The sequence below is a fragment of the Geotrypetes seraphini genome, chromosome 14 (assembly GCF_902459505.1).
Source record: "Geotrypetes seraphini chromosome 14, aGeoSer1.1, whole genome shotgun sequence".
Classification (NCBI taxonomy): domain Eukaryota; kingdom Metazoa; phylum Chordata; class Amphibia; order Gymnophiona; family Dermophiidae; genus Geotrypetes; species Geotrypetes seraphini.
Window position 1 is genome coordinate 62,843,408 of NC_047097.1, and position 27,979 is coordinate 62,871,386.

At 43.5% G+C, this 27,979-nt stretch overlaps 1 protein-coding gene across 1 annotated transcript; it reads right to left on the reverse strand.

Annotated features, from left to right (window-relative positions):
- Positions 1–417: 417 nt before the first annotated feature.
- Positions 418–27,201, reverse strand: LOC117348545 (zona pellucida sperm-binding protein 3-like). The gene is made up of 9 exons (XM_033920790.1): positions 27,046–27,201; positions 24,824–25,002; positions 12,724–12,836; positions 10,277–10,380; positions 9,286–9,457; positions 5,655–5,766; positions 2,171–2,369; positions 1,764–1,907; positions 418–921 (listed from the first exon to the last, which is right to left on the reverse strand). Exons 1-9 carry the CDS (start codon positions 27,107–27,109, stop codon positions 764–766), a joined length of 1,245 nt encoding a protein of 414 aa, XP_033776681.1. The 5' UTR covers positions 27,110–27,201; the 3' UTR covers positions 418–763.
- Between the last annotated feature and the right edge of the window lie 778 nt (positions 27,202–27,979).

The following is a 27,979-nucleotide window of genomic DNA, read 5'->3' on the forward strand; positions in this document are numbered from 1 at the left end:
GAGTGTGAGTGTGAGTGTGAGTGTGAGTGTGAGTGTGAGTGTGAGTGTGAGTGTGAGTGTGAGTGTGAGTGTGAGTGTGAGTGTGAGTGTGAGTGTGAGTGTGAGTGTGAGTGTGAGTGTGAGTGTGAGTGTGAGTGTGAGTGTGAGTGTGAGTGTGAGTGTGAGTGTGAGTGTGAGTGTGAGTGTGAGTGTGAGTGTGAGTGTGAGTGTGAGTGTGAGTGTGAGTGTGAGTGTGAGTGTGAGTGTGAGTGTGAGTGTGAGTGTGAGTGTGAGTGTGAGTGTGAGTGTGAGTGTGAGTGTGAGTGTGAGTGTGAGTGTGAGTGTGAGTGTGAGTGTGAGTGTGAGTGTGAGTGTGAGTGTGAGAAAGGGCAGAAATATAGAGCAGAAATTGGGATAAAAATACTTTTATTTCAAGAGCTGAGACAGCTCAGCAATCATCTCTTTTCCAAAGTGATCCCAAATGCAAGGAAACTTTCTGGAACTACTAAACATCTGCCCAGTTTTTAGAAAGATATTTACAAGAATGTTTTCCTTGCCCTTTATGGGGTACAAGAAAAATTTATTCCGTTTACTGGTAAATCCTATGTTCTGATGAGTGTACTCCTGAAAGTTAAATGGTGCCTTGGCTCCCTGGCAAAAAGCCCCCCAAAAAACAAATCCCACCCAAAAAGAAAACTGTTATTTTAGAGTAGACATCTATTTTACTTCTTCCTAGAACTTTCATATTAAAAGGAAAGTTTAACACCATTACAAGATGACAGTCTTATAGAATTCCATGCATGGCCATCTGATCCTTTGCATCTTCTGAAGGACTTGCGAGTGGCTGATAGTCTCGGCGAGCAGCCCAACACCCAATGAAGCCCAGGATAAAGGCCAGCATGGCAAGTAAAGGCAGACTCAGCATCTTCCAGTCTGGAAAGGCTAAACACAAGGATTAGTTCTCAATCACATTCATTGCATCTAGCATGCCTGCTTTTTTTTTTTTTTTTAGTATTTATACCACTTATAAGTGGTGTACATTCAGGCACTCAAAACATTTTTCCTTGTCAGTCCCGGTGGACTCGCAATCTATCTAATGTACCTGGGGCAATTGGGGGGGGGGAATTAAGTGACTTGTCCAGGGGTCACAACACTCTTGTCTCCACAAAGACCTGTCTTGCTTTTACTTGGACTTCTTCCATCACCTCCCCCACAGCCTTTAGTGGAGCCCCTCTGCATTCAAGCTTAAGCCGTTTTAGGGGCGAGGGCCTATTATCTGGTCTTCCCACGTCTTCCCTCTTAAAACATTTCCTCCATGCCAAAATAAAAGGCAGAACAATGCAATACTCTAGTGCGGTAAAAGGGGTGGGGCAGAGCATTCCCCCCCCCCCAGCGGATGGTCCGCACGCGCAGTGTTCTGGTGTGCACATGTCTCAAATGCAATCTCCCCTATACCACTCTCACAGGACCAGGAAGTTGACATCAGGGAAGGCTCGGCTGGTGAGTAGCAGCAAGTAGGAGACCTGCTCACTACCAGGGAAGACTAGAAGATACAGGTGAGGGAATACATGCTCTTATGTTAATATAAGACAGAGAGCAGCTATCCTGGTACTAGTACTGCTGATTGGATGGCCACAATCTGCTTATCCCTAGTGCAGGGGGTCAGCCGCCATTCATGACATGTTAGCCATACTTAGTCCAGAGCAAACCAAGATAAAAAATTAAGCTCATGCTTCAGTGGCACCTGGAAATGACAAGTCAAAATGAAGGTCTCTATTACCCACCTGAGGACGTGCGCGCCGTAGAGTCACCACCTACAGTCATTGAACGCAGCATCACTGCCTGGGCAGATTTCAACGTGTCTAAACCCATTTCAGTTGGCAGGATGAAGATTGGGCCCAGCGATACATTTACCTCCCAGTGAGAACCTGAAAAAGTTTTATACATCAGATAAGAGTGACTGAAGTTAAGACTAGTGAACCTTCTCCCCACTCACCCTATCCTAACCTATACTACCAGCATTTACATAAAACCCATCTAGCACGACCGGTCCCTACCCAATCCCCTCCAACCCTCTCTATACCCTTACCACACTCTAATGTCTAAAATGCTTCTAATTTACCCAATTAGCTCCAGAGAGCAGTTGAAAATTTTAAGTGAGTGTCTGGCCAAGACTCCCATTCAAACTTGCCTTCTAGCACCAGCTGTCGTCTCCTCCTCTTTTCCATGGTCCTGCAGCCTGCGGCGGAGTTACAGCAAGAGCAGTCCTCTCTTGGCTCCTCAGAGTAGAATGTAGTGCTAGAGCTGTTATATGAGCATGCCTTGTTCAACCTGACCTGGGTTATGGTGGTATCGACACTCACCACCTTTAGGTGGCATAACAGAAAGATCTAAAGCAAGAAAAATCTTGGTTACTTTTGAAGGAAATTAGCAGTTATTTGTACCGACTCACCTTATCAAGTAAAGCTCAAAAGACGCTTACAGAATAGCTCAATAAAATTATGTTTCACTATACAAAAAGTGAATGGGTGCGCACCATGTAACACAAGGACACATGCTATGTGTAGTCAGGCACTGGAGGAGCAAATAGAGGTAGGGGGATACGACTAGCCAGCATGAAGTGGGTGACTGGTCAATAGGGTGGGTCTGGGTAGGCTCAGGTCAAGCCAGCGGCACCACCTCCACTCTCTTCTTCCCCGTTGGCCTTCATCTGGTGCACTTCAGTGGCATCTCCAGTGACTACAGCAACTCGCTGCTTGTGTGGCCTCACAGGCTTTTCCTCAGCCATGTCCCAACAGAGAGAAAAAAATTACATCAGCAAGGGTGGAACGCAGTGGAGAGAAAGCCTACAGGGTCACAGGCAGTGCATATGAGTTGCAGTCGCTGGCAATGCCACCGAGGTACACTAGATAGAGGTGGGGATAGGGAAGCTGCTAATCTGTAGGTTGAGGAGAGGTATGATATCTACAGGGGTGGGGTGTTTGTGGTGTAGCTGGTTTAAAAAAAAAAAAGTTTGGACAAGTTCCTGGAGGAAAAGTCTATAGTCTGCTGTTGAGACACATGGGGGAAGCAACTGCTTGTCCTGGATCCATGGCATAGAATGCTGCTATGATTGGGGGGTTTTGCCAGGTACTTGTGCCTTGAATTGGCCTCTATGAAGATGGACCCTTGGTTCTTATCTTAATAGTGCCCATCCAAATACCAGGTCTGGCTTTGTCACCCACCCAGGTACCCTTCTGTTGGTGCTGTTCCTGTTGACAAAGCATTTTCCTTATAACGCAGTAGTTTTTGCCAGCGCCATGTTTTATTAGAAACCAATCTGTTGCTGTATTCAGTTCTCACAGCAGCTTCTTGATTTTCATATAGGCTCCATCAGCTGAGTTGTGTTTGGGGATTCCCATTTGCACTAGAGTTCTCCATAGTTTGTGATCCACAGTCTAAATTTGCTCTAGTCAATGAAGCAAAGGTATAGGGATTTTTGGTATTCTTTGCTCTTCTCCAATAGCCATCTAACATTGCTAATGTCTTGTTCCTCGACCTTTTCTGAAGCCAGGCTGAACTTTGGATAGTTCTGGCTGGATAGTTCTGGCTCAATCTACAATTGGAGCCTTTGTTGTATTTTCAGCAATATTTTTCTGGTGTGTGGAATTAAAGCAATTGTTCTGTAGTTAGTCCTGGGCATCACCTTTCTTTGGTATAGATATGAACAGTGATACAATCAGTTGGTCATGCTTTTTTCCTTCCAAATCTGTTGAGTCGAGTGAGGGACATAATAGCACCTTCTGAGCCTTTTATTAATTCAATTGGAATACCACTGATAGCAGGTGACTTGTTTTTGTTAAAGCTGCTACAACTTAAAAATATCTGGTTCTTTGGCTTCAGTTTCCAGGTTAATTTCCCCAATGTTATCCTTATTGCCTTGTTTGCATAAATTTTCCATATATTCCTTCATCTCTAATGCTTTCTGGATCATTCAATATCATTCCTTTGGCGTGTAAGCCTCCCCCGTTGAGGTTGGAATTTCTGCTGCAATCTCTTACCTCCTGAAGAGAGAATCTGGTTTTTCCATTTACAGGTTCTGATTCAATTTTCCAGACAAATATCCTTGAGATATCATTCTTTGTCTTGCTGAACTTGACGTTGAAACACTTGGTTCATTTGTTAGTTTTGCTTGTCTTGTTTCTTCTGAGATCCAAAGCGGTTTCTTGGCTTTTTGTTCTTCTGGAGTGTTTTAGCTTCATCACTCTGTTAATAAACTTGAATAAACTTGATAATTATAGTTTTGTGTCATTCCATAACTCTATCTCCTGTATCAAACAAGGCAAACCTGTTTAGTTTTAATAATAATAATAATAATAAACAGTTTATATACCGCAATACCGTTAAGTTCTATGCGGTTTACAAAAGATTAGTGGAGTACAAGTTGAGTTAACTTAAGGGATGTGGGAACAATGGGGAGAAAGGGCAAGAGAGGGGAAGGAGGGAAGTGGGTCAGCTGTCTAGGTCTTTCAGGAATAGGTGGGTTTTGAGGCTTTCCTGAATACCTCATAAGTGGTGGGCAATAGGAGTTTTATCCAATAGTCAATAGTCTGATGGAATGTTTTCGATGTCTTCGATGTCTTATTTTGGGAGGTCTCTAATGATGATCTTGCAAAGCTTCACTTTGATCTTGCATGTGAAAAATTTGGTCGCTTCCACAATCAGCTCCTGGTTTAGTCCTCGCAGTCAAAACTCTGTAAATGCTAATTTATAGATGAACTGTATGAATGTTGCTGTAACCTGTATCACTTATGTAGCTTGTTTTGTCTATATATGTTACCTTGTAACCTGTTCTGAACTGTCCGGGGAGGACAGAATATAAAATGAATTAGATACATCTCTGGTGCAGTGTGTCTGTAGAGCTTAAAAAAGTGTAAGCCTGAAAAGTGATATTTCCAGAGGGCAGAAACTGTGCATAGAGTAATGTACACGAGTAAAAATGAAGCAGGTTTATATTTTATGAACATTTGCAGTAGCAATATCCGATTTGGCAATATTTATTCCAGCACGTTCCAAAATAGACGTTAGGTGCTAAAGTGTGGGAGTGTGGGGGTGCAGTGGTTGAGAGCTGCAGCCTCGGCAACCTGAGGTTATGGGTTCGAATCCCACACTGCTCCTTGTGACCCTGGGCAAGTCACAATCCTCATTGCCCCAGGCACATTAGATAAAAGTGGGATCCTGCCGGGACAGTTAGGGGATAATGTTCAAGTATCTGAATAATTTGCAATCTTCATAGAAATTGTAGGATATGCAGAATATAAAATTTTAAAAAATAAATAGTTACAATAAGATTTGCAAGTAAGAAATGGGACGGTATCTCAAGGCAGACGGAGTCAGCTTTTCTGCACAAAAAGGGTGTTCAAAATACATCCATGGTTTTTGCTCTGAAGCACCCACAGAGCTGGATCCTGAGCTTGCAAAAACGCTGGCGCACCAAACCTGAAGCATTAGACCGATTTGCCTACTGGGGAACGCCCTCGCATCTACAAATTGCGTCAAACATATGAATTTGTTTTTCTCTCTAATGGCTTTTTTTCTCCGGGGGTGTTGATGACCAAGTGCCTTGGTTTGATTGGGCAGTCTGAATTCAGACATTATGGGGCACACAAGCAGTCATTTTGCCCCCAAGTAGATACCTGTTTGTCCAGGGTCCCTGCAAAGGTGAAAGCATCCAACTGGAAACGGAGGAAGTCATCTCCCCGTGGGCTGACAAACTTGGAGCGACTCTGCATCCCATCCACCAGACACCTGTGGAGTTAAGGCAGCAAGACTGGCTTCTTAACTTATTACATAAAAAGAATGAAGACTCTTACCATATACCCTTATTAACAATTGAACTACTATTACTATTTATCATTTCTATAGTGCTGAAAGGCATATGCAGTGCTTTACATTTAAGCAAGCAATAGATGGTCCCAGACAGGACATATAGGGTTGGGGAGTTTTCTTGCAGAGAATGATAGAAAGGGCATAGGCGAGAGAGGTAAGTGGGATTTAGGAGTTGAAAGTAGCCTTGAAAAAAAAAAAAAAAAAAAAAAGGATATTTTAAAGCTTTGATTTCAATATTGCTAGAGACAGCTTGACTGACTCAGGCAGTTCATTCCAGACATACGGTGCAGCAAGATGAAGGGACATAGTCTGGAGCCAACAGCAGAGGAGAAGGGTACAGATAAGAGGTTCATGTCCATGTTGGGGCAGTGGGTGGAGATGAGTGAGGAGAGATATTGAGGGGCTGTGGCGTTGATGTACTTGGTAAGTCAGTAAGAGGGAAACTGTATACAGAAAGTGGATGGGGAGCCAATGAAGTGACATAGGGGTAATATACAGTAGAATTTTGAATTGATTAAGGGGGAGAGATGGTTGAGTAGAAGACATGATAAAAGCAAACGCAGTAGTCTAAGCAAGAGGTGATAATATTAAAGAGGCAGTAGTAACAAGGTTTTAGTTATTTGTTGGCTCTCAATAGAGGAGAGGAGTCAAAGACGACCCTGAGGTTATGAGCCAACAGGACAGGGAAGAGGAGAGACTAGTCCAGAGAGAATGGGGAGAGTGGGGAGGTAGATGCGTTTAGGTGGAAAGATAAGGAGCCATACTCTGTTTTACGTGGTAAGAGACATCCAGGATGCAATGTCGACAGGCAGGCTGAGATCTGGCCTCGATTCCTTTAGAGATGTCTGGTGTGGAGAGGTAGATCTAGGAGTCATCAGCATAGAGATATTGAAAGTCATGGGAGGAGATCAATGCTCATGAAGGGCCAGGTCAAATGCAAGTGGACATCAAGTTCTGCATTAGCTAAGAGGCAAGAGATCTGTAGCAGCTCTGCTTGATATGGGGGGGGGGGGGGGGGTTGGGGGTTGCGTCTTGTTTGTACCTTTGCCATTTCCAGATCAGAGGAGGGCTCTCGATCAGTAAGACAGATGCCTAGGGCGAACCATCCCAAAACAGATAAAGGCCAAAGACGCTTCAGGCAGTACAATCTAGAATGATTTGCTTTGCAAATGAAAATCGGGGCAGCATTTAATGATATTGGCTTTTCTTTGAAGAAAAATAAATAAGACAGGAGGGAGCAATTTGGGTAAATTGAAATGAATATAGTGTCTTCCACCCAGTAATTTAGATGCATGTACATTGTTTCCAGAGCACATGTACAGTACAATGCAAGGGGAAGCAGTAGGCAGGAAGGTATGCTCAGATTTCTTCCTACTGGTTGGACCACTTTACTTTCCCAAGGCTTCCCTCCATGAAAGCAGTGATCAAGATTCGGTGTAGTGGTGCTGAGGTTCTGATGAGTTAGAAATAGGGCTCAAAGAGTGTGTGAGAGCTTTCAAATGAGTGAGACTAGGTATCTCTGGTAAGGTAATGGGGAGGCCCATTGTGGAGGGAAATGAGACTGCCATGCAATCCCAAACTAAGGGTATTTGTCTTGGGTTCTTTGGCCCACTGTACCATACAAGGAAAAATGGGTCATTGAACCAGTGCCTGGGTAAACCCATCGAGGTAACTGAGGAGACCACACATATGATCAGAGGAGCACAGGAAGCCACTAATCCTGGAAAGATACATATCCACTGGATCTGAGCACAGATTACAACATAAGTTCAGCCCATTTTTAAAAGGTTTTAAGATGAGTTTCCTGGCAATTAAGTCCTGGAAGATTTTAAGCCAAGTGTTGAGTTTTGGCCTTCTGTTGTATGTCCAGCTTAAAGATTAGCAAACCTTTGGTTCAGAACCTCATGTCTAACATGGAAAGAGTTTAAGTACTGGTGAATAGAGCATATAGATTAGTTCAACAACCCCCTTCCCTCCAGTTATACTGATCCAGAACTGAAAAAGTGCTTAGTGCAGTATTCAGTGAATCACCCTATAAATCAGTATTACCTCCTAAAAGCAAATGGACAACTCCAGACTGGCTAGGATTACAGTACAGACATGTCAAAAGGGTACATGTTTTGTCCTAACCCAGAAGATATTTTGCTTTTTGCAGATCAGTCTCTTCACATCAAGAATATCAAACCGGATGGGGGTATAGATAACTCCTTCTAGCATACCACCTCCTGAAAGTGTCCTGCAGAAGAGATGGGCTAATGACTAGCAGTTGAGAAAGCCAAGAACTCTGCTAGATCAGGGAATGTTCACCAAGGTTAGACTTCTGCTCTAGCTAATGAGCAAGTCATAGAAACATAGAAATGACGGCAGAAAAAGTCCGTTCAACTGTGCTCCCACTAGGACCATCTTGAAACCAACTGATTAGCAGAGATACAGTATTAAAAACTCACTTAGCACCATGAAATTATAGTACCAGCATGCTGGATGGGATGAAGTGAAATCCTTGTTATATAGGAGTTAACTCTATGGTTTCCAACTAGTGACAACCTGCTGATGTGACCAGTCTCCTCACATTGCATTTTTAAAACTCTTGGATGATCTATACCGGTGGCCTCCAACCTTTTTCATGTAAAAGGCTGCAGTATGAATGAGAAAAGCTCCGAAGGTCACCAAAAGATTAAGCTTGATAGCAGATGTTTACCACTATTTTAAAGGATATTAAATAGTGACATACCAATTTTTAATTATGTATTCTAAATGTAGAGACCTCTAGTGACTAGCAAGTACAACTATTTTTTTCAGGAACTTACTGGTAGGGCATACTTCAAAACTGGAAAAGCAATGATAGAAGGCAGCAGATTGGAGGAAACTTCCTGTCATGGTAATGCCAGAATGCTCTGGTGATCTAAGCCAGTATACTTCTTTTGGATAATTGTAATATGGAATACAGGCAGGGGATGACCTCTTAGCAAAGTGGGGTTTTCCTAATCCTTAAAGTGAAGTGAAGATGGTGATGGTGGTAGTGGGGATAGACAGGGGACATCCTTCGAACTGGACCCAAGAGAGTCAGGAATCTATTGAAGCCGCACCAAATCTGCATCTGATCTCCAGAAACATATTGACTGGTGTGCCGAGACCTAAATTGCTCTTCAAGTGGAAGTACTAGTCACATGCCGTTTTATAGTTTGAGTGAAGAGGGTGAACTTTAACTTTCAGATAAGTTAGTTTTCTACTCGATCCACTAAAGGCTACTTTAACTGTTCATTTAGAAAAAAGAAACCTAGAGCTTGGACCTATTTTGGAAGTGAACAGGCAGAGGCAGACAACCTCCTAGCCCCTTTAACCCATGAGTTGTGTCTCTAGCATCCCAGAGCTTCAAGATGCAGTGAGGAGCATAGTCCTTGGGTGCTATGTAAGGGCCCATTATCCTGCCGTACTCACCCATGGTCTGTGATGACCTCATACTCGAGGGTGGAGTCTTCACTTGGCCTTGCCACACACTCGTCCACATAGATCCTCAGTGGTGTGTGGTGCAAGGTAGTTACCGATGCCTGGATATTCAGTAGGTCCCCATAGAAATGGCGTTCATTCTGTTGAGGCACTGTCCATGCATCTGGAATCAGGAGAGAAAGGGGACTCTGGTCTCTGTTTCCTGTTTTAGAAATGGCTACACCTTGATCCCCAATAAAATAAGGCTGCCTTTCTCCAACTACAGTAGGACATCTGATCACTGGGTCAACTCAAGGGCAATCATGTGTCGGCTGCATGTATAGCGTTCTCCCTGAGCTAGGGTAATGGCAGAGCAAATAGGAGGCTTGAAGCTGAAGTCAGAATAAAGAAGGCATAAATTCCAACCTAATAGTCTTGGGAATGTTGTACTAGTGTTTTAATATTAAAACAGGTTCAGACATAGGACACCTCCAGTTGAGACCTAAGTGTAAAAAAGGTTTTATACCAAAGGACAAACATGGGTGCCCGAGAACCTTGAATGAGAATCTCTAAGTGTGGCCCAGCCCCCTGGGCAAAGGAAGACCTTTTTCCTCGAGATGGCAGTAGTCCTTAAACTTAGCAGCTTCCAAAGAAGTGTGCGTGCGTGCGCGTGTGCTACCTGTCTTTACATCGTCTAAGTCCCATTCGATTATCCCTGCCCTAACCACTCCTCCCCAAAAATGCTTTTCAGCTCTGGGCTCACAGCAGGATTCAGAGGCCTAAGAAATCCCTGGATATGTCTAAAAAGCCATTTCGATTTATCAGCACTTGATCTTTTAGATCGTCCAAGTGCTGACTTGGGTGGGTTTTTACACGTACGGTATTTAACTTTTGATTATGAACCCCTTGTCGTCTAGTTGGATGCCAAAACAGATTTACACTGTCAAAAGGATCCCTTTCTCCATTTCAATCCACAAAGAATGTGCATTTGTCAGTCACTTACTGTCATACAGCTGCAGCATGAAGTCCAGTTGCCCCCTGCCATGATAGGTTGATCTGTAGGGGTTCCATGTGGGTTGGATACCCAAAGAGGAGGTATTCCCAGTTCTGAAACAAAGAGATGGTGTTTACGAGTTGACTATAGCAGACCCCACAATTATAAGAAAATGCTGTAGTCTCTGACCTTTTCCTGTCCCTCAGATCAGCCATACAAGAGCTGATCCGAGGGACTTCCCAGGCCACAGATGCAGTCCTACAACTATGGCCAGAAGACTCCATGATACCCAATGTCAGCTGAGCAATAGAGGCATGCGTGTTATTTGCTCCTCAGCATTAGAGAATGAAATGGAAACAAGATTTTCTGTATCCATGCAGGAACTCATTTTCCTGACCCTGCTCCATCTTCATCTGCACAAGCCTCAAAACACTATAAGTGCTCGAGGGTTGTACAGTTAAGGCAGAGCTTAAAAGAATGGGGCAGGGACAGCGACAACTCACAGGGACAAGTTTGTTCCCGTGCATCATTGTCTACTCATCTTGGCCTGCTCTGATCAGGGCTGGCCCCAACCTCTAGGCAAAGTAGGTAGTCACCTAGGGCAGCAAAAAAAAAAAAAAAAAAAAAAATTATGGTTAAAGTAGTGTGTAGCTGTTCGAACTTGTATGTTTATCTGCAGGAAGAATGGGCAATTTTCAAATAGCTCATGTACCTTTGTAAATAGCTTTCAGAAAATATTTACAAAAAGGTTGTTTTAATATTAAAAGTCCAAATATGTTTTTATAAAATTGAACCCTCTAAAATCTAGATCATAATTGAGTTTAGTTATCAAAATCTTGGAGGAGTGGTTACTAGACGTCTATAGTTAATTGACATGAGGTGAAAGGCTGGAGGATCTCCTAGGGTACTTAATATTCTTGTTATCAGCTCCATCTGCAGTGCCATTGAATACAATCTGTCCATCTTGCAAAGAATAACCTTTTCAATGGCATTGGATGGTGAGGCAGCCGCCACCTCCCTACATTTGGCTCAGTGTATAAGGCAGAACAGTCGCTCTCATTCCTGCTCTGTATGGGTAGGGCTCGTGCAGGAGTTTGCTAACTTGGGTAAGGCTGCCAACTGGATCCAGATTTGCAGGACAGGGTTGATCCAGTCCTGGATTTGCTTTGTTCGATGTAGGGAATTGCATTCTCTATGAAAAACAAGGCTAGAAGTACTAGAATGCAACAGAGTAGATCCAAGACTGGATCAACCCTGTCCTGCAAAGCTTCAACCTTGCTATCTTCCCCCTCTCAATTATCTTTCATGCCACCTCTTATGTCTAGATTAAACCATTATGATAGTCACTCATGCTAGAAAAACCCTGTAAAGATGTAGATGGACAATATCCCACTTAAACATTAAGAACCAGATTCAGTAAGCATAGGTGTTGGAACAGGGGGCATGCCTCCCACCCCAAAAAAATAAAAAAAATAAAATTGGCATGTTATGATGTCTTCCTACCACCTTCTGTGCAGTTGTTCACCTCCTACACACCTCACTGCCAGACAGCCCCCAGATCTACTTTCTTTGGTCATGCCTTCCTTGTGCATGCAAATCCAAATTGGCACTGATGCAAGTTTAGTTGGGGGTCATTTTACAGAATCCAGGGGAAGCCTATTTTGTATGCATTACTGCTAACCTTTAAATCAAGGCTGTCCACTCTTCAGGATTCATTGATAGACTGATCATGCCTTACAACTCCTATAGATCACTGCGATCAACTACCCAAAATCTTAGCCATATCTTCATTGCATCAAATAGTTCAAGATACCACATGCAAGGCAATTTTTTCTGTAACTTTCCCTTCACTATGGAATTTGTTATGATCCCTTCATGCCAAATCCTCTTTAGATAATTTTAAATCTAACCTGAAACAGATGCATTTGACACTCGCTAATTTCCACCATCTATGAAGAATTTATTCTCTCCCTATTGTATTCACTCTTTCTGTATTTCTATCCGTCATTGTATTTCCCCCTCCTAACCAAATATGATTTACGTGCGTTTGAGTTTTGTATTTGGTACCCCATATTTATTTTTTGTGTACACCACATGGATATCTGATAGACAGGCTATCAAATTTTAAATACTTGATTTAATGAAAGCAGTTTCAAGAGCCATTTTTGAAAACTATGTTCCCTCCTGCAAGTGGTTTATGGCTGTCAGGATCTACCATTTGCATTGGCTGCAGCTTTCCCCCCCTTTCCTCCCTCCTTGCACTGCCCTTCCTTTCCCCCCTCCCTCCCTCCACTGCCTTCCCTTTCCCCCCTCCCTCCCTCCACTGCCCTCCCTTCCCCCCCTCCCTCCCTCTTTGCACCGTCTCTAGGTGACCACCTTGTTTTCCCAAAGGTTAAGCCAACCCTCTGCACAGAATCTTACAGCCACTTACCTCTCGTTTCCACTCCTAGACTCACCTGGGGTAAAAGCAGCTCACAGGCACCGATATGGCATTGGCACGCTGAATGACCCCCGTGTTTGATGGTCGATAATGCAATTGGTTCTCGTATTGGATACTGTTTGGTAGAAACTGCAGAGGACAATTTATTTAACTTCAGCACCTACGACTGTAGACCTGTACAGTGGCATAGTGAGGGTGAGCAGCGCCCTCTTCCCCCCGCCACCCATGTGACCCTTCCCCTGTATCTTTATGACTTCGGTGCATGCAGCCAACTTGCTGCCCGCGTCTGCTTCTGCGTTAGACATCACTTCTGGGATCCGCGCTTAGGAATCGACAGAATGTGCCAAAGCCAACGCAGGCAGCAAGTTGGTGGCTGCTCGGGCCAAAGTTAAAAAGATATGGAGGAAGGGGGCAGAAAGGAGGAGGAGCACCAATACCCCAAGCAAGATGGTGCCCAGTGCGGACTGCCATCCCTTACTAGGCTACTGGACCTGTATGAGATATCCAGTAAATGTATAAAACTCTACTTTTGAGTATCCCCCCCCCCAAGTCTGTTTTCCACTATAGAGCACTCTCGTAACCAACCACCCTGTCCCATGAACAGTTAAGTTCTGCAAATAGCTTTTAAAACAGAGTGAAGGGTTTTTAGCATGGTCACATGATACCCAAACCTGAATTTCTCACTTCTGCACTAGCACAAATACCCTAAGGAACTTGCAGTCGTCACCCCAGTCGTCACCCCACTTGCAGTCGTCACCCCACTTGCTGAATCCCTCCCTCCTTATTGGGAGCAAGACCTAATTACAGCTTTTATTACCCAAAATGGTTTCTTCTGTTGCCCTAAAGCAGGGCCACAGGCATGTCAGGTTTTCAGGATATCCACAATAAATATACATGATAGATTTGCATCTCAAGGAATCCATCTCGTACATATTCATTGTAGATTTCCTGAAAACCTGACCTGCCTGTGGCTCTCAAGGACCGGAATTTCCTACCCCTGGCCTAAAGCAGTCTTTTCTAGCATGAAAACCTGGCAAAGACAGTATGGACCACTAAGCAGACAGACAAGTGTGAGGAATGAATGCCATTTGTGGAAAATATGAGCATAACATCTCTTTAATGTGTTTCAAATTAATCCATTACGCACAATCAAACCCAAAGTAATATTATCAGCTCATACATTCTAGGATATCTAGTCGTTTGATCAGGGCATTCTGAGTTAGTTATGATTATCAAAGGAGACAATTCTGAAAGCTTCACCTGAACAGTCCTAAATTAAAAATGGCATTTTGCAGGATCACAAGTTTTCCCCCACAAATGGTTCACACATCTTAGTTGTGCTCATAAGCTTTGCACCAGAATTTGCACCATTGCAAAACATTCTGGGTTCCTCAGAACCATCAAAATACGCCCAAGCCCTAGTGCCAAACTTACATCCCAAAGCAGTGTGGGTGTTTTAGTTCCCGATTCTACCCGTTAATCAGTTCAGCGGCTCCCATGAAGCACTAGGCCGAGGTTGGCAGGCATCTAGGACTGGTCTACTTGAAGCTCCCTCAGAGCAATGACATTCAAACCAATGGAGGAGTGGTCTATTCTGGAGAAGCAGCCCAATAGAACAGAAGCTCTAGGTTTTGGAGCGAAGCATATATCCCAGAATTCAGTGAGGCATTAAATCTTCCCTCAGGCCCAGGACAAAGAGGCTCTACCCTCAAAGGAATACGAGTAAATTAAACACATGGGATAGCTTGTTATCTTGGGAAAAAGTGGAAACCGAAGCCAATGTCAGACTTCTACAGTGTCTTTTAAAACTTTATACTGTTTACAAAAAAAAACTAAAAACTGTTTCCATCAAGTAAAACAAACCAAAACAAAAATCTATATAAACAGTTTCTTCTCTGCAAATAAATTGCAAGGATACAATAGGAAAAATGATTAAGTAGACTTTCTTCAAATACCGACTAATAAAAACTCAGTTGCTACAATTTTGTGATTGAACTGCTTCTTACAGTCACAATTGGCCCACCAGAGCTTTCTACATTTTAACCCCAGCAATACAGAAAATCATCGCTCTAGTGTCTGCATAATTTCCCTGCGCTATCGGAATAGCTTGATTTTCAGATCATAATGATCTATTAGGCTTATAGAGTCCCACAACGTTATCAAAAGTACCATGCATTTGATGGTAAATAGTCTGGTGGACCTGAAATACAACTGGTAACCGATGTAATGGCTTCAGAATTGGCGTGATGTGCGCCATCTTGTCAACTCCAGGGCAGGATTAATTTGTCGAGGGCCCCTAGGCACACAAGTCCACTGGGCCCCCTGCCCCGCCCCACCATGCGCCCAGGCAGAAACAGCAGCACCGCTTGCACAATTACAGTTCCCGTTGCCTTTCTTACCGGCGTTGCTTGCTTGTCTTACTTTCCGTCGATGGGGGGAGCGGGGCCGCATTGCCGATCGGTGTGGAGCCCGCATTGCCAATCGATGTAGGAGGGGCCCATCGCCGTTTGTGAAAAACAATGTTGATGCCCTCCTTCATCGGGTCCCCCTGACCATTTCGGGCCCTAGGCACGTGCCTACTTGGCCTATTGGTTAATTCTGCCCTGGTCAACTTCCATTACCCATTAGAGGCATTTTGTACCAATGTTAACGCTCTTCCTCTCGGATAAAGACTGAAAGATTTGACAAGGGGGATGGAATTTGATAAATTGCCTTTCTGCAGTTACAATCAAAGCGGCACACCTTCTGGTAGCTGACCCTGCAGCTGCTCAACACCACTGTGCAGCTGGTGGAACTGGGACCATCACCTTTTCCCTCCCTCACCTTTTCCCTCCTTTTTCCTTCCCTCCTTCACTGCTGCTGCTTTTCCGAACCAGCGACTGTCTTGTATATTCCTTGGGCTGCTAGCCCATACCCTCAGATGTCACTTGCTCCAGGGCAGAGCTGGCAGCCATGGGTATGTACAAGGTTCTGCAATCATATTTTGGTTTGCCACCACTGCTGTTGGTTTGGGAAAGTAGCAGTGGGGACGCAAGGGGCAGAATAGGGGCAGACACTAGGTGGAAAGGGGGAATAAAGAAGTAGGACATGTGCTTGATGGGGGGGAGGCTAAAGCTAATGAGATACTAGGGGCATAAGAGGAAAACGGAAATGAAAGGAGAGCTGGGGTGAGGGAAAGTTAGCAAGCTGTAGATAAATAGTGAAGTGGGGGAAATTGAGGATTGGATGTAAGAAATAATTTAATCTAGACAAGAGGCAGAAGATAAAATTGAAGAAAAAAAAAAAGAAAGAGAAAAACTGACAGGAAATCCTAGCAAAAAAGGAGCAAAGAGAAAATTAGGAAAGCAGAAACCAGAGGCTGGGACCAACACAATCGGAAAAACACAAACAAAAACCCTCGCAAAAGGTAAAATGTCCCCCCCCCCCCCATTTAAAAGCAGTGTGGTAGCTGTGTTAAACATGAATAAAAATAATGTTATCCTTTTTGATTAATTTTTAGATTTCAAAACCTCCTCCCTCAGGTCAGGACAGGATACCATGACAGCCATATGCTGTCCTGACCTGAGGAAGAGGGTTTTGAGAAATAATTGAAATTTGCATTTAGTCTGATGGTGTTTTCTATTCTTTGTATTTTCTTAGTTTATAATGTGGTGAATGAAATATTTGCTTTTGAATTTTGAATTTTACATCTGCTTTTTTTTAAAATATTTTTCAAAGTATCAGGGGACGTGCATCACAAATTTTGTTTATCTAGTGTTGCACTGTATGCAAAGTCTGGCTTCTTGGGGGTTCAGTTTAATTTTATTTCTATTTTTAGTTCATGGTTGTTCTGTACTGGGCAAGGGCCTGTGTTCTTCATGTTTGAAAGAGACATGGTTTCTTGTTAGCACTGAATTCAGGATTATTCTGTACTAATCTGGCTTTAGTTTTCCATTCAGTGTCTTGATCTTTTAGTGACCACTGTAATGCTCTTATCCCACTAGGTCCTTGAAAGACTCATGGAAGTTATGCCACTCAGGATCTACAGATCCATGTCAGAATACCATATTTGAGGGGGTACCGAAATTAAGTTCTGAGCATTATTTTGCCACTGTAGCTGAAAGTGTTCTTGTGTTGATAAGTGCCAATTTGCAGAAACAAAATTCTCTTTTGACATTGTTTCAAATCATTGATAGATTCACATCCCCATCACTCTCTTCTTGGTTGAGCCAAGAACTTCAGCACCCCCTCCCCCCATCATCACTCTTCTTGGTTGAGCCGAGAACTTCAGCACCCCCCCTATCATCACTCTCTTCTTGATTGAGCCGAGAACTTCAGCACCCCCCCTATCATCACTCTCTTCTTGATTGAGCCGAGAACTTCAGCACCCCCCCTATCATCACTCTCTTCTTGATTGAGCCGAGAACTTCAGCACCCTCTCCCCCATCATCATTCTTCTTGGTTGAGCCAAGAATTTCAGCACCCCCTCCCCCCATCATCACTCTTCTTGGTTGAGCCGAGAACTTCAGCACCCCCTCCCCCCATCATCACTCTTCTTGGTTGAGCCGAGAACTTCAGCACCCCCTTCTATAGTTGTGACCCCCCTGAAAAATGCCTCTGCCACAGAGTAAGACTGAATTTTTTTTTTTTTTTTTGGGGGGGGGGGGCTGTCAGAGTGCATGTACTTGTGGATGTAGCATAAAATGATTTTGGCTAGATTTAGCAATTCTAAAATAATTGCCTGAACCAAAGTGTGTTTCTAGGAGACTAGCTAGATATATGCTGTAAATCCGAAACAAAGGAGTTAAGCACCTAGTCATGGAAGAAAAAAAAACAACCCCAGCTACAACTTCTCCCTCCGTATTCACGGTGGATGCCGGTGGAACATAGCTGCGAATGTGGAAAAACTGCAAATAATTTATGTTATTCGCATTTTTCTGTAACAGCCAGTAGTTTTGTGATTAAAACTGCGAATAACTTTTCAAAATGTTGTACTGTTTTCTCAAAAAGGAAAAAAAAAGAAATGTTCAATACTGAGACATCTGTACTCAGGCAGTGTCTTCATCCTCATCGTCCTGTACAAGTACTGCAGGAGGAGGAGACTAAGCAGATAAGCTAGCACCAGGGACCTGTACGCAGGCAGTGATTCGACAAATTATCAGGCAAGCAGCGATTCCCAGCAATTTTCTGGGTAATAGCGATTTTCTCCACGCATGCTGGGAAGCGGCGTTTTTCAGGGTGAAAGATTTGAAGCATCGATTTGGTGGGAGAAAGCATGGAAGCGGCGATTTTCAGAGTGAATGTTGGTAAACGTTAAAAACGTATTTTGGGTACAGTAAGAGGAAAGGAACTTTAATCATAATGTAATTTGGGGCGGCGGAGCCAGCATGCGAAAAATCACGAATAAGTGAAACCACGAGTGCAGAAACTGCAAATACGGAGGGAGAAGTGTAGTTTAACAGAACTTCTCTGCAAGATACTCCCCTGGTCTACATGGACGTTGCTTAGTAATCGAGGAGCTGAAACTCAGGAACAAAAGAAAAACAAAAAACTTAAAGCCATTTAAAACAAAGACAAAAGCCAATGAAACCTTCCAGACAAAAAGAGACCCTATAAAAAGTCAATCAGGCACTGCCCTGCTAGTAAATCAAACACAAAGCAAACCAGATGACCTCAATTATAATTCAATCAGGCACTACACCCTGCTTATAGAAACAGAAAGCTTTGAATTTCTGAGAAGTGATTGGAATCTATGCCAGACTCCTTGGGGATTGGACATTTCCTACCTACCAAACATCAATCCCCCATAATCCATAGAAGAGGAAAATTCACCTAGGCTTTCTCTTGGGATTATCGCTGAACACTGGACACCACATCTTCCTGAAGTATCTCCTCCACAGGCCATGTGCCCCTGAAGAACTTTGCAACTAGCATGGCCCTGCACCCAAGTGAGTTACTTTTAATCCAGTTTAAAATCATTCTGATTCTCTAGCAATATTTTAGCTTGTGGCACATTTCCCTTGTGCGAGATCCCTAAATTGTGTCTAAAGTTTACTGCTTGCCTGCCTGATCTTATACGTTTTTGCTCTGCAAAAATAAAATTCTAATCTTTAAATACTTTAGGTTTCTGTTATTATACAGAGCTAAGCTTTAAATAGGCAGTGCATTCCCCAAACATTTAATATAAAATAGTCTCTAAGATACAAGGTACAGAATCTTTCCAACACAGATAGAAGAGATAAGTGGAAGGCGTTGGAGGCCCCTTAGCCAGAGTAGAAGGGGTACAGTATGAAAGGGGAGTTAAGTTTTAGCCCAGAGGTGGGCAACTCCAGTCCATGAGTGCCAGAATCCAATTGGGTTTTCCGGATTTCCCCAATAATATGCATTGAAAGCAGTGCATGAAAATCCGTCTCAAAATGGACACAATCCAGGAGGAAAGAATTTTTGCAATTTCGTTCTAAAGTGATTTCCTTGGGGGCAATTTTTCAGTTAAGGTTCCCTTGCAAATGTTTTTATTTCCCATCAAGGGAATAAATATATATTTTTTGAACCTGCCCAATTAGGTTTTTTTCTTGGAGTAAAAACCTTCAAAATCATGAAGGGTGTAGAAAAAGTAGATAGGGACAGATTTTTCAAATTATGGGGAACTACAAGTACAAGGGGGCACTCTGAGAAATTGAAAGGGGACAGGTTTAGAACAAACGCCAGGAAGTTCTTTTTCACACAGAGGGTGGAATGCGCTACCAGAAGAAGTGATAATCAGGAGCACGCTACAGGGCTTCAAAGAAGGTTTGGATAGGTACCTAGAGGACAAAGGGATTGAGGGGTACAGATAGGAGTAGAGGTAGGTTATAAGGATAGGATTAGAGGTAAGTTACAAAATTAGTCTGGGACCACTGTTCAGGCGATAGGCCTGATGGGCCGCCGCGTGAGCGGACCGCTGGGCAAGATGGCACCTTCTTATGTTCTTACTCCAACGCAGCCAGAATGAATCAAGTTTAGTGTGGAGTTTTGTTAAATAGTAGGTTAATAGATAAGTGTACCTCTTGTTCCTTAATTGGGGGATCTAACAGTAATCGCCTTCTTTACGTGAAATAAATCTAGACCAGTGGTTCCCAACCCTGTCCTGGAGGACCACCAGACCAGTCGGGTTTTCAGGATAGCCCTCATGAATATGCATGAGAGATCTGCATATAATGGAGGTGCCAGGCATGCAAATCTGCTCCATGCATATCCTAAAAACACGTCTGGCCTGGTGGTCCTCCAGGACAGGGTTGGGAACCACAATCTAGACAACTGAGAAGACTCAAAAAAAGGTATACTCAACTCCTTTAAAATTCACAAGACATTTACAAGGCAATCTGAGTGGAAAAGTAGCACCCAACTTTAAGGGCTCCTTTTTCAAAGGTGCGTTAGGGACTTAACGCGGGGAATAGCGTCGCTAAAATACCACGTGTGCTAGCCGCTCCCACCACCTCTTGAGCAGGCGGTATTTTTTTGGGTAGCACGCGCTAATCCTGTGCATGCGTTAAAAAATGCTAGCGTACCTTTGTAAAAGACCCGAGGTCTAAGAATTAGGAAATGCTTTCTTTTCCGATGGGTTATTCCAGCTACATTCTTATCTTTTGAATCTAAAGCTAATTGTACAAAAAAGTGTTTAGATTAAACTGGAGTAAAGTTAAGAGATCCAATTTTTTTTCTTACGCTCTTTCTCCCTCAAATAGTGGACTGAAAAACAACAAAAAGTGAAATATCTGTTTATTAATGTGTTATGGTTATTTTTGGATGTTGTTCTGTTTAATGTGTATGATTTTTGTGATCATGGAAATTGAAACTAATAAAAATAATTAGAAAAAAAAAAAAAGGTCAACATCTAAATACTGCTCCTTGTCTTACTTTTTTCTTTTTACTTATATCCCCTCCCCCCAGGGGGTTTTCTCGTTTGTGTCTTGCTTTTCTCTCTTAATAGAAAACTATATAAGTTGGTGGCAATTCAAATGTGCGCAGACAATTGAAGACAACCGAGCGCAAGACAATTGAGCGCAGCTCGCTATTGACTTGCGTACTATAAAGATTTGCGCGCATCCGACTGTGTATTTGTCTTGTGCGCAAATGACTTATGAACCATATAAGTTATATATTGCTTTGTACATTTTTCCTTTAGTCAATGTTGACTAAATTATATCCATTCAGTATTTCTTGTCCAACGATATTGGTTGTATAGAAATGATAAAATTAAATTAAAAAAAAAAATTAAAAAAAGTACGTATTACAGCATAGCATACGCCAACATCTTAATAGGCAGCATAGCGTACAATCAAAGGTGGAACAGATACGATAGTGCAACAGAAATTAGATTGGGGTGGGCAACCTCAGTCTGAGGGCTACAACCCAGTCAGCTTTTCAGATCTCCCAGCGATTCTACACGAGATCTTATTTCTTCTGTTTTCAATTCTCCCAAGGGAGCTCAGAATGGTTTACATGAATTTATTCAGGCACTCAAGCATTTTTTTCCCACCTGTCCCAGTGGACTCGCAATCTAATGTACCTGGGGCGATGGGAGGGGGTTAAGCAACATGCCCAGGGTCACAAGGAGCAGCATGGGTTTGAGTCCACCACCTCAGGGTACCGAGGCTGTAGCTTTTAACCACTGTGTCACACTCCCCTGAACACAATGGAGGCAGTGCACGCAATTAGACCTCAGGCCTATTCATTGAGGAAATCCTGGAAGTCCAACTGGGTTATTGGCCCTCTAGGACCAATGTTTCCCCCCACACCGGAGTTAGAGGATAGGGAGGACGCAAATAGAAGTATGGCTGCCAACCATTTTTCTACAGATCAGGCACGTCTTGTACAAAGGAGCATAAGAACATAAATGCCTCTGCTGGGTCAGACCAGAGGTTCATCGTGCCCAGCAGTCCGCTCACGCGGCGGCCCAACAGGTCCAGGACCTGTGTAATAGTCCTCTATCTGTACCCCTCTATCCCCTTTTCATTCAGAAAATTGTCCAATCCTTCTTGAACCCCAATACCGTACTCTGTCTTATTATGCAGAGCAGAGAGAATACCTGTTTGGCAAGAGAAGTGAAACACGCCACTGAAAACATCGAGAGGATGACTCAGGAAACCAAGGATTGGTTTTTAATATCTTTAAAGTATCAGTTTTTAGACTCATTTTTATAATCTTGTTATGGTACTTACTGTATTTTGTGCTCCAAAATGCATTCCCCCCCCCCCCCCAAAAAAAAAAAAAAAGTGGGTGGAAGTGTAGGTGTGTCTTATGGAGTGCATATAACACACCCCGGTACCTTGTTTTTTAAAAAAATAATTCTGGCGGTCCAGCACTATCGGCAGGAGCTTTCTGCGCTCCTGCCCCTCCCTCGCTGGATAGCTGCCTCCTCATCTCTTGCGGCCGAGAGGTGCACAAGGCAGGCGTGAGCTTTCATGCTCCTGCCTGGACCTGTGTCCTTCCCTGAATGGCTACTGTTAGTTCTCGCAAGAGATGAGGCAGCTGTCCAGCGAGGGACCCTCTGTCCAGTGAGGGAATCCCTCCTTAAAAAGAGGGACATCTGTGACTGGTATGCTCTACCTTCAGCAGACTCCATGTGTGCCTGTCACAGCCACCTAATATGATAGTAAAGGGCCATCCTCTGCCCCTACCTATCAGGTAAGTCTGGTATTAACAACCCGCAGGCTCTAATGTTGCAACCGAAGTGGGGGGATGTGTTGTGAACTCACACAGGAGACTAATCCTTCCTGAAGTGTCATCCTCAACCCTACAGCTATCCAGGTATCCGATCACATTGAGTCACATACCAGCCAGGCATCTGTTTCCCGAAATATATTACCACACTGATGACCTAATCCATTGTGGTGAAATATAAAAGCTGGCTATCGCAGTCTGCCGATTTGTTGTTAATAGGAGGGTTTCCAGAAAACTCGTTTCTATTTGTCAAGCTTTTCACAGCCCAAAATCCCCATGATGCTCAATAGACCTTGGCAAGTTGCCTGGAGCATGCCTCGAACATTTACACAATACCTTAAAGCCAGGTCACCCTATGATAAAACTTGGTTCCTGAAAGGAAACAGGTTTGGCCAAGGTCACAAACAGCAATTTATTATTATTTTGTTTTCCAGTGGGAGAGACTGGAACCAGCCCTATTTCCTTGTTGGTGTTCTGGAGGGTTTATCTTTCCATTCTCTTGTCTTGTTTTTACATGACATCATATGTACCCCACATTGTCCTCCTGAAGGAGGTTCAGTGTGGTTCACAAATTCTAAGAGGCTGGGCATATGCTGGGAAAATACAAAAACAAAGTTACAAATATGGAGTATCATTAACAAAATCCTAACCCCCCCCCTCTTTTATTAAGCCATGTTGGAGGTTTCTATGTCTCAGACTGTTTTCAACTCCTAACTCCTCTCACTTTGGGTTTTGCATTCTTGTGTGGGCTCAGGCGTACCCAGCAGCATACATCTGTGTTACCGACAGGGATCCCCCCCCCCCCAAGTCCCACCAGTTGAAGATCTTTCACCAGATCTCTGGGCCATCTGAACATTGGCAGTCAGTGGCCATGCTCCATCTGCCGACGCCGATACCAGCGCTTTGCCTCCTAACCCGCCCCTTCTACCCCATACATTCAGTTCTCATGTATTCTCAGCTTTTTTTTTTTTTGGGGGGGGGGAAGATGGGGGCTCAACCCATTTCATCCCTGGCCCTCCCTAGATATTTTCTTTTGGCTATGCCACCAAATCATAGGTGCCAGCTTCCCTGTTTTTTCCTGTAGCTCTGCAGCATGGAACTTCGCTGCCCCAGATCTACTGACTTACAGGGAGAACTATTGGGGGTGCTCAGACACTAAAGAGCTGGCACCCATGATTGGTGGCATAGCCAAAAGAAAATATCTAAGGAAGGCCAGGGATGAAATGGGTGAGACCCCATCTTCCCCCCCTAAAAAAAGCTGAGAATACATGAGAACTGAGCGTATGGGGTGGAAGGGGTGAGCCCCCATCACCATCCCCCCCATAAAAAATATGTAGGTCTGGGAAAATGCATCCTGAGGGAGGTGAGAGGGTGTGTGTGTCATGATGGAGAAAACAAGACATGAAAGTGAAGGAGTAAGGCTTAAAGCAAGACGAGAAACTATGAACATACTTGGAGGAAAAGAAATGGATGAAGGAAGACTAGAAGAATTCTTTAAGCGGAGGAAATTGGAGGTCAGAGAAAACCAAGACCAAGTGGCGAGAAGACTGAAGCTAAGCTACAGAAACAAAAAGTTGGAACGTTGTTTTAAGATTTTAGTAAAATATTTCTGGGCTGGATCAAAGTTTGGCAATAGCTATATTTTGCCCTTCTCCTCCAGCCCCGTAGTCATCAGAATAGGTTATGGTACTGGAAGGACATGGGAGAGGAAGGGATTGTGCCAGTATTTGGAAACTTATCTTTAAAACTGCTTCTTTTTGGCAGCACGAGTCTGAAATTAAAAAGTGAATATAGAGCACCACTTTTTTTTTTTTTTAAATGCACAAAACCCCCCACTAAATTCCTTTGTTACATAGACACCTAGAAATATGATGGCAGATAAAGGCCAAATGGCCCAGCCAGTCTGCTCATCCACCATCTCTTCTCCCCAAGAGATCTCACATGCCTGCACCACGCTGTCTTGAATTCAGACAGTGTCTCCATCTCTACCGGGAGCCTATTCCATACATCTACCACCCTTTCTGTAAAAACGTAGCTCCTTTGATTACTCCTGAGTCTATCACTTCTTAACTTCATCCTATGCCCTCTCATTCCAGAGCTTCCTTTGAATTGAAAGACTTGCCTCATGGGCATTTATGCCATATAAGTATTTAAATGTTTATCAAATCTCCTCCCAAGTATGCATATCGAGATCTTTAAATCTGTCCCCATATGTCTTATGACAAAGACCACTGACCATTTTAGTTGCCTGCCTCTGAAGAGATGGGGGAGGGGTGAATGATGTAGTGGTGGGCATAATGCCCCCCCTGTTGCCATCCCAACTGTTTACGTCTAGAGACGCCACTGATCACACCACCATCGATAAACTTGCGAGACGGTGCAACTGGCCCTATTGGCAAGGCAGTCAACAAGCAAGCATGTCCACGCTGCCTTACCTTCCTGACTGCATCACAGTCTTGCAGCAGATAGTCAAAAATGAGTTTGTCCTCGAGCTCTTGGGACACCGAGCAATTCTTTCCAAGCACCAGTTCCTCTGGCCGGACCAGTACACCAGTCCCAAAGAGATCCATTGCCACAGTGATAACCAGTCGGGAGCTGCCACAGTTCAGCGAAACTTAAAAAAAACAAGGAATAAATCATCAATTTTCCATCAGGCAATGGGAACCCATGCCAGGATTTCTTAATCACCACTATAGGACCTATAAACTAGAGCTCCTTCCAGAGAGAAGCTCCAGGTCAAAGAACCTGTGCTCTTTTCTAGGAATCCTATGCAATCCAAAGGATGAAACGCCCCCTTCCCCCCCCCCCCAATATTAAGATACAAGCCAATTCTTAAGGTAGCAGAACACCGTCACCGTACAATGTTGAATACAAAAAAGGAGAAAAACCTCAGCAGAGTTAGTAGGCCTATATTACCAGCGACACTTATCTTGCCCTCATCTTCAATCACAGATTTAAAAAAATATCCCCATTTATTTCAGTGCAGTGGTTAGATCACCCCAAGTTTGCGAGTTCAAATCCCACGCTGCTCCTTGCGACCCTGGGCAAGTCACTTAATCTTTAACCTTACCCTGCAGCTAATTGCTTGATTCTTTGATGTTTTAAGTTGGACTTTGAAGAAGCAGAGCAGTATTTAGCAGGACAGGAGGGGGATTAAGAGCCGGTGAGGATTCATTCCCTTTCGGGGATCTAAGGCTTTCCCCTTAGCATAATTTAAAGTGCCTGATGTAGGAAGATGTTTTTCCAATGAGTGTATGTGTCCATTTCAAGACTTCTTAAACACATTTGATAAAGGTATTATTGGCATTGGAATTTGATCTTTTCTTTCTCATTCCTGTATATGATTTTTGGTGATACAAGTCACTTAATCCCCTATTGCTCCAAGTACATTAAATAAGAGTGTGAGCCCACCAGGACAGATGGGAAAAATGCTCGACTACCTGAATGCAAACCACTTAAAGCTATAATAAATGGTATATAAATACGTAAATAAAAATGTGATCTGAACTAGAGAGTTGCACGGGGACAGAAATCCCACCCATCCCCGCCAGGATCCTCTCCATCCCCACCTGTCCCCATCAGGATCCTCTCCGTCCCCACAAGGAATTACCTCCATCCCCACCCGTCCCCATAAAAAGCAGCAGTTACTTCTAACAGGATCATCAATTCCACAGTTTCTTTTGTGTTTGCCCTGCTGTTTTCCTTGTGGAATCTCTTTTTTTGTTTTCTGTTCAGGTAATTAACTTATAAACCCCCCTCTTTTACTAAGGCTGACGTGTCCATTATATTATACGGACGAACCCTGCTTCCAAAGCCTTCCATCCCCGTGGGAGTCCCGTGGGCTAGAGGGGGGGGGGGGTCCCTGTGGGAGTCCCGTGGGTTAGGGGGGATTCCCACAGGACCCGCAGGATTCCCACTATCCCCATTCTCGTGCAGACCTCTAATCTAAACTGCACAAAATACGTTCTTCAGGCTCCGCAACATTAAACAGAGGAACACTTATCTCAGCACTAAGTGTTTTTTGACTTAGGATTGAAGCCGAGGGCAAGATGAGGGTCGCCTGCAAGGTAAGCGCACTAACCCCACCAAGATTTTGTCTCCCTTTTTGTATTCAACCTCATCACCAATCAATGTCCCACTACCTTAAGAATTGGCTCTTTTATTTATTTATTTTTTTAGAAAGACAGGCTCAGACAATTCAAGTGAGGCTATAGTTTTAAAATAGTCATATAAAAAGGATCGCAAATCACTGAACAGCTTGAGCTAGAGAGCTCAAAATACATATAGCCACCTCAGAGAGGGAGGGAGAAAAAACACTTATCAGGAAATTAATTGTACCATATAACAGAAAGTACTTGCTTGTCCCATAAAAAAGCAACATATAGCAATACAGGATTATTAAAAGGTGAAGTTGAAGTCAGACACTGCTTTAGCACATCAAATTGTCTGTCTCCACTTCATCACTTTGTAATGCTACAAGTATATATGTATTTCATTTCTATATCAAACTACAAAGTTAAAGGAAAAACTTAATTTAGCATAATAAAAGCTTACTAGTACTTAATACCTTCAACACAACTTGTTAACTACTACTGCAACCCAAACCCCCTTACCAAAAACATCATTTCAACACCCCAGGTCTTCAGTCACTTTTTACCTGATGCATTCTGGGCCAAAACACAGCAGACCCCTAAGAGTACCCATAGCGGCAAGAGAACCATCCTAGACCTGTCTTTCGTCAGCAGACTACAGCCCTAATTGCAGGAAAAAAGAAAAAGCCTCCACCTGCACCTGCTTTATACTAATCTCCCACAGCTATTCTGGCTCAGTGAATTATCAGGTGCTTCCAATTCACAGAGAAAGAGTTTTGTAATGTTCTTGGTGCACAGAACCAGTTCTTTAAGGGAGGGGGGGGGGGGTGGTTCATCTCACTTCCAGAGAAGCCACTAATGAAATCTAGCTTAGTTTCTAGCTATAAACCAGGCACAGCACAGTAGTTTTGTTCCAGATTAACGACAGCCTTTAAGGCAGGGGTCCCCAAATTCCCTCCTTGAGGGCCGAATCCAGTCGGGTTTTCAGGATTTCCCCAGTGAATATGCATGAGATCTATGTGCATGCACAGCTTTCAGTGCATATTCATTGGGGAAATCCTGAAAACCCGGCTGGATTCAGCCAAGGAGAGACTTTGGGGACCCCTGAAGTAGGTTACCATATGGCTCCAGGAAAAGGAGGACGGATTGAGACATCCGGGCCTTACTTCCACTGAAAGCAGTGGAAGTAAGGGGGTCAGATTAGAGACATCTGAAGTTTACTTGCATTGAAAGCAATGGAAGTAAATCCTGGATGTTTCAATCCATCCTCCTTTTTCCGGAGCCATATGGTAACCTTATAAAAGCCTTTGGAGCAGGAACCATTTGGGCTGCTATAGGGATACAATCAAATGTGTGTACTGTTTTCCTACAATGTAATTGCTAGCTGTTTTTGGGCTCTGTTTTTGTGATATAGCTTAGTCTCTATGGGGTTTTTTTTGGGTTTTTTTTTTTGGGGGGGGGGGGGGTTTCTCCTTTACAGACGTAGGCAGCATAATGAGG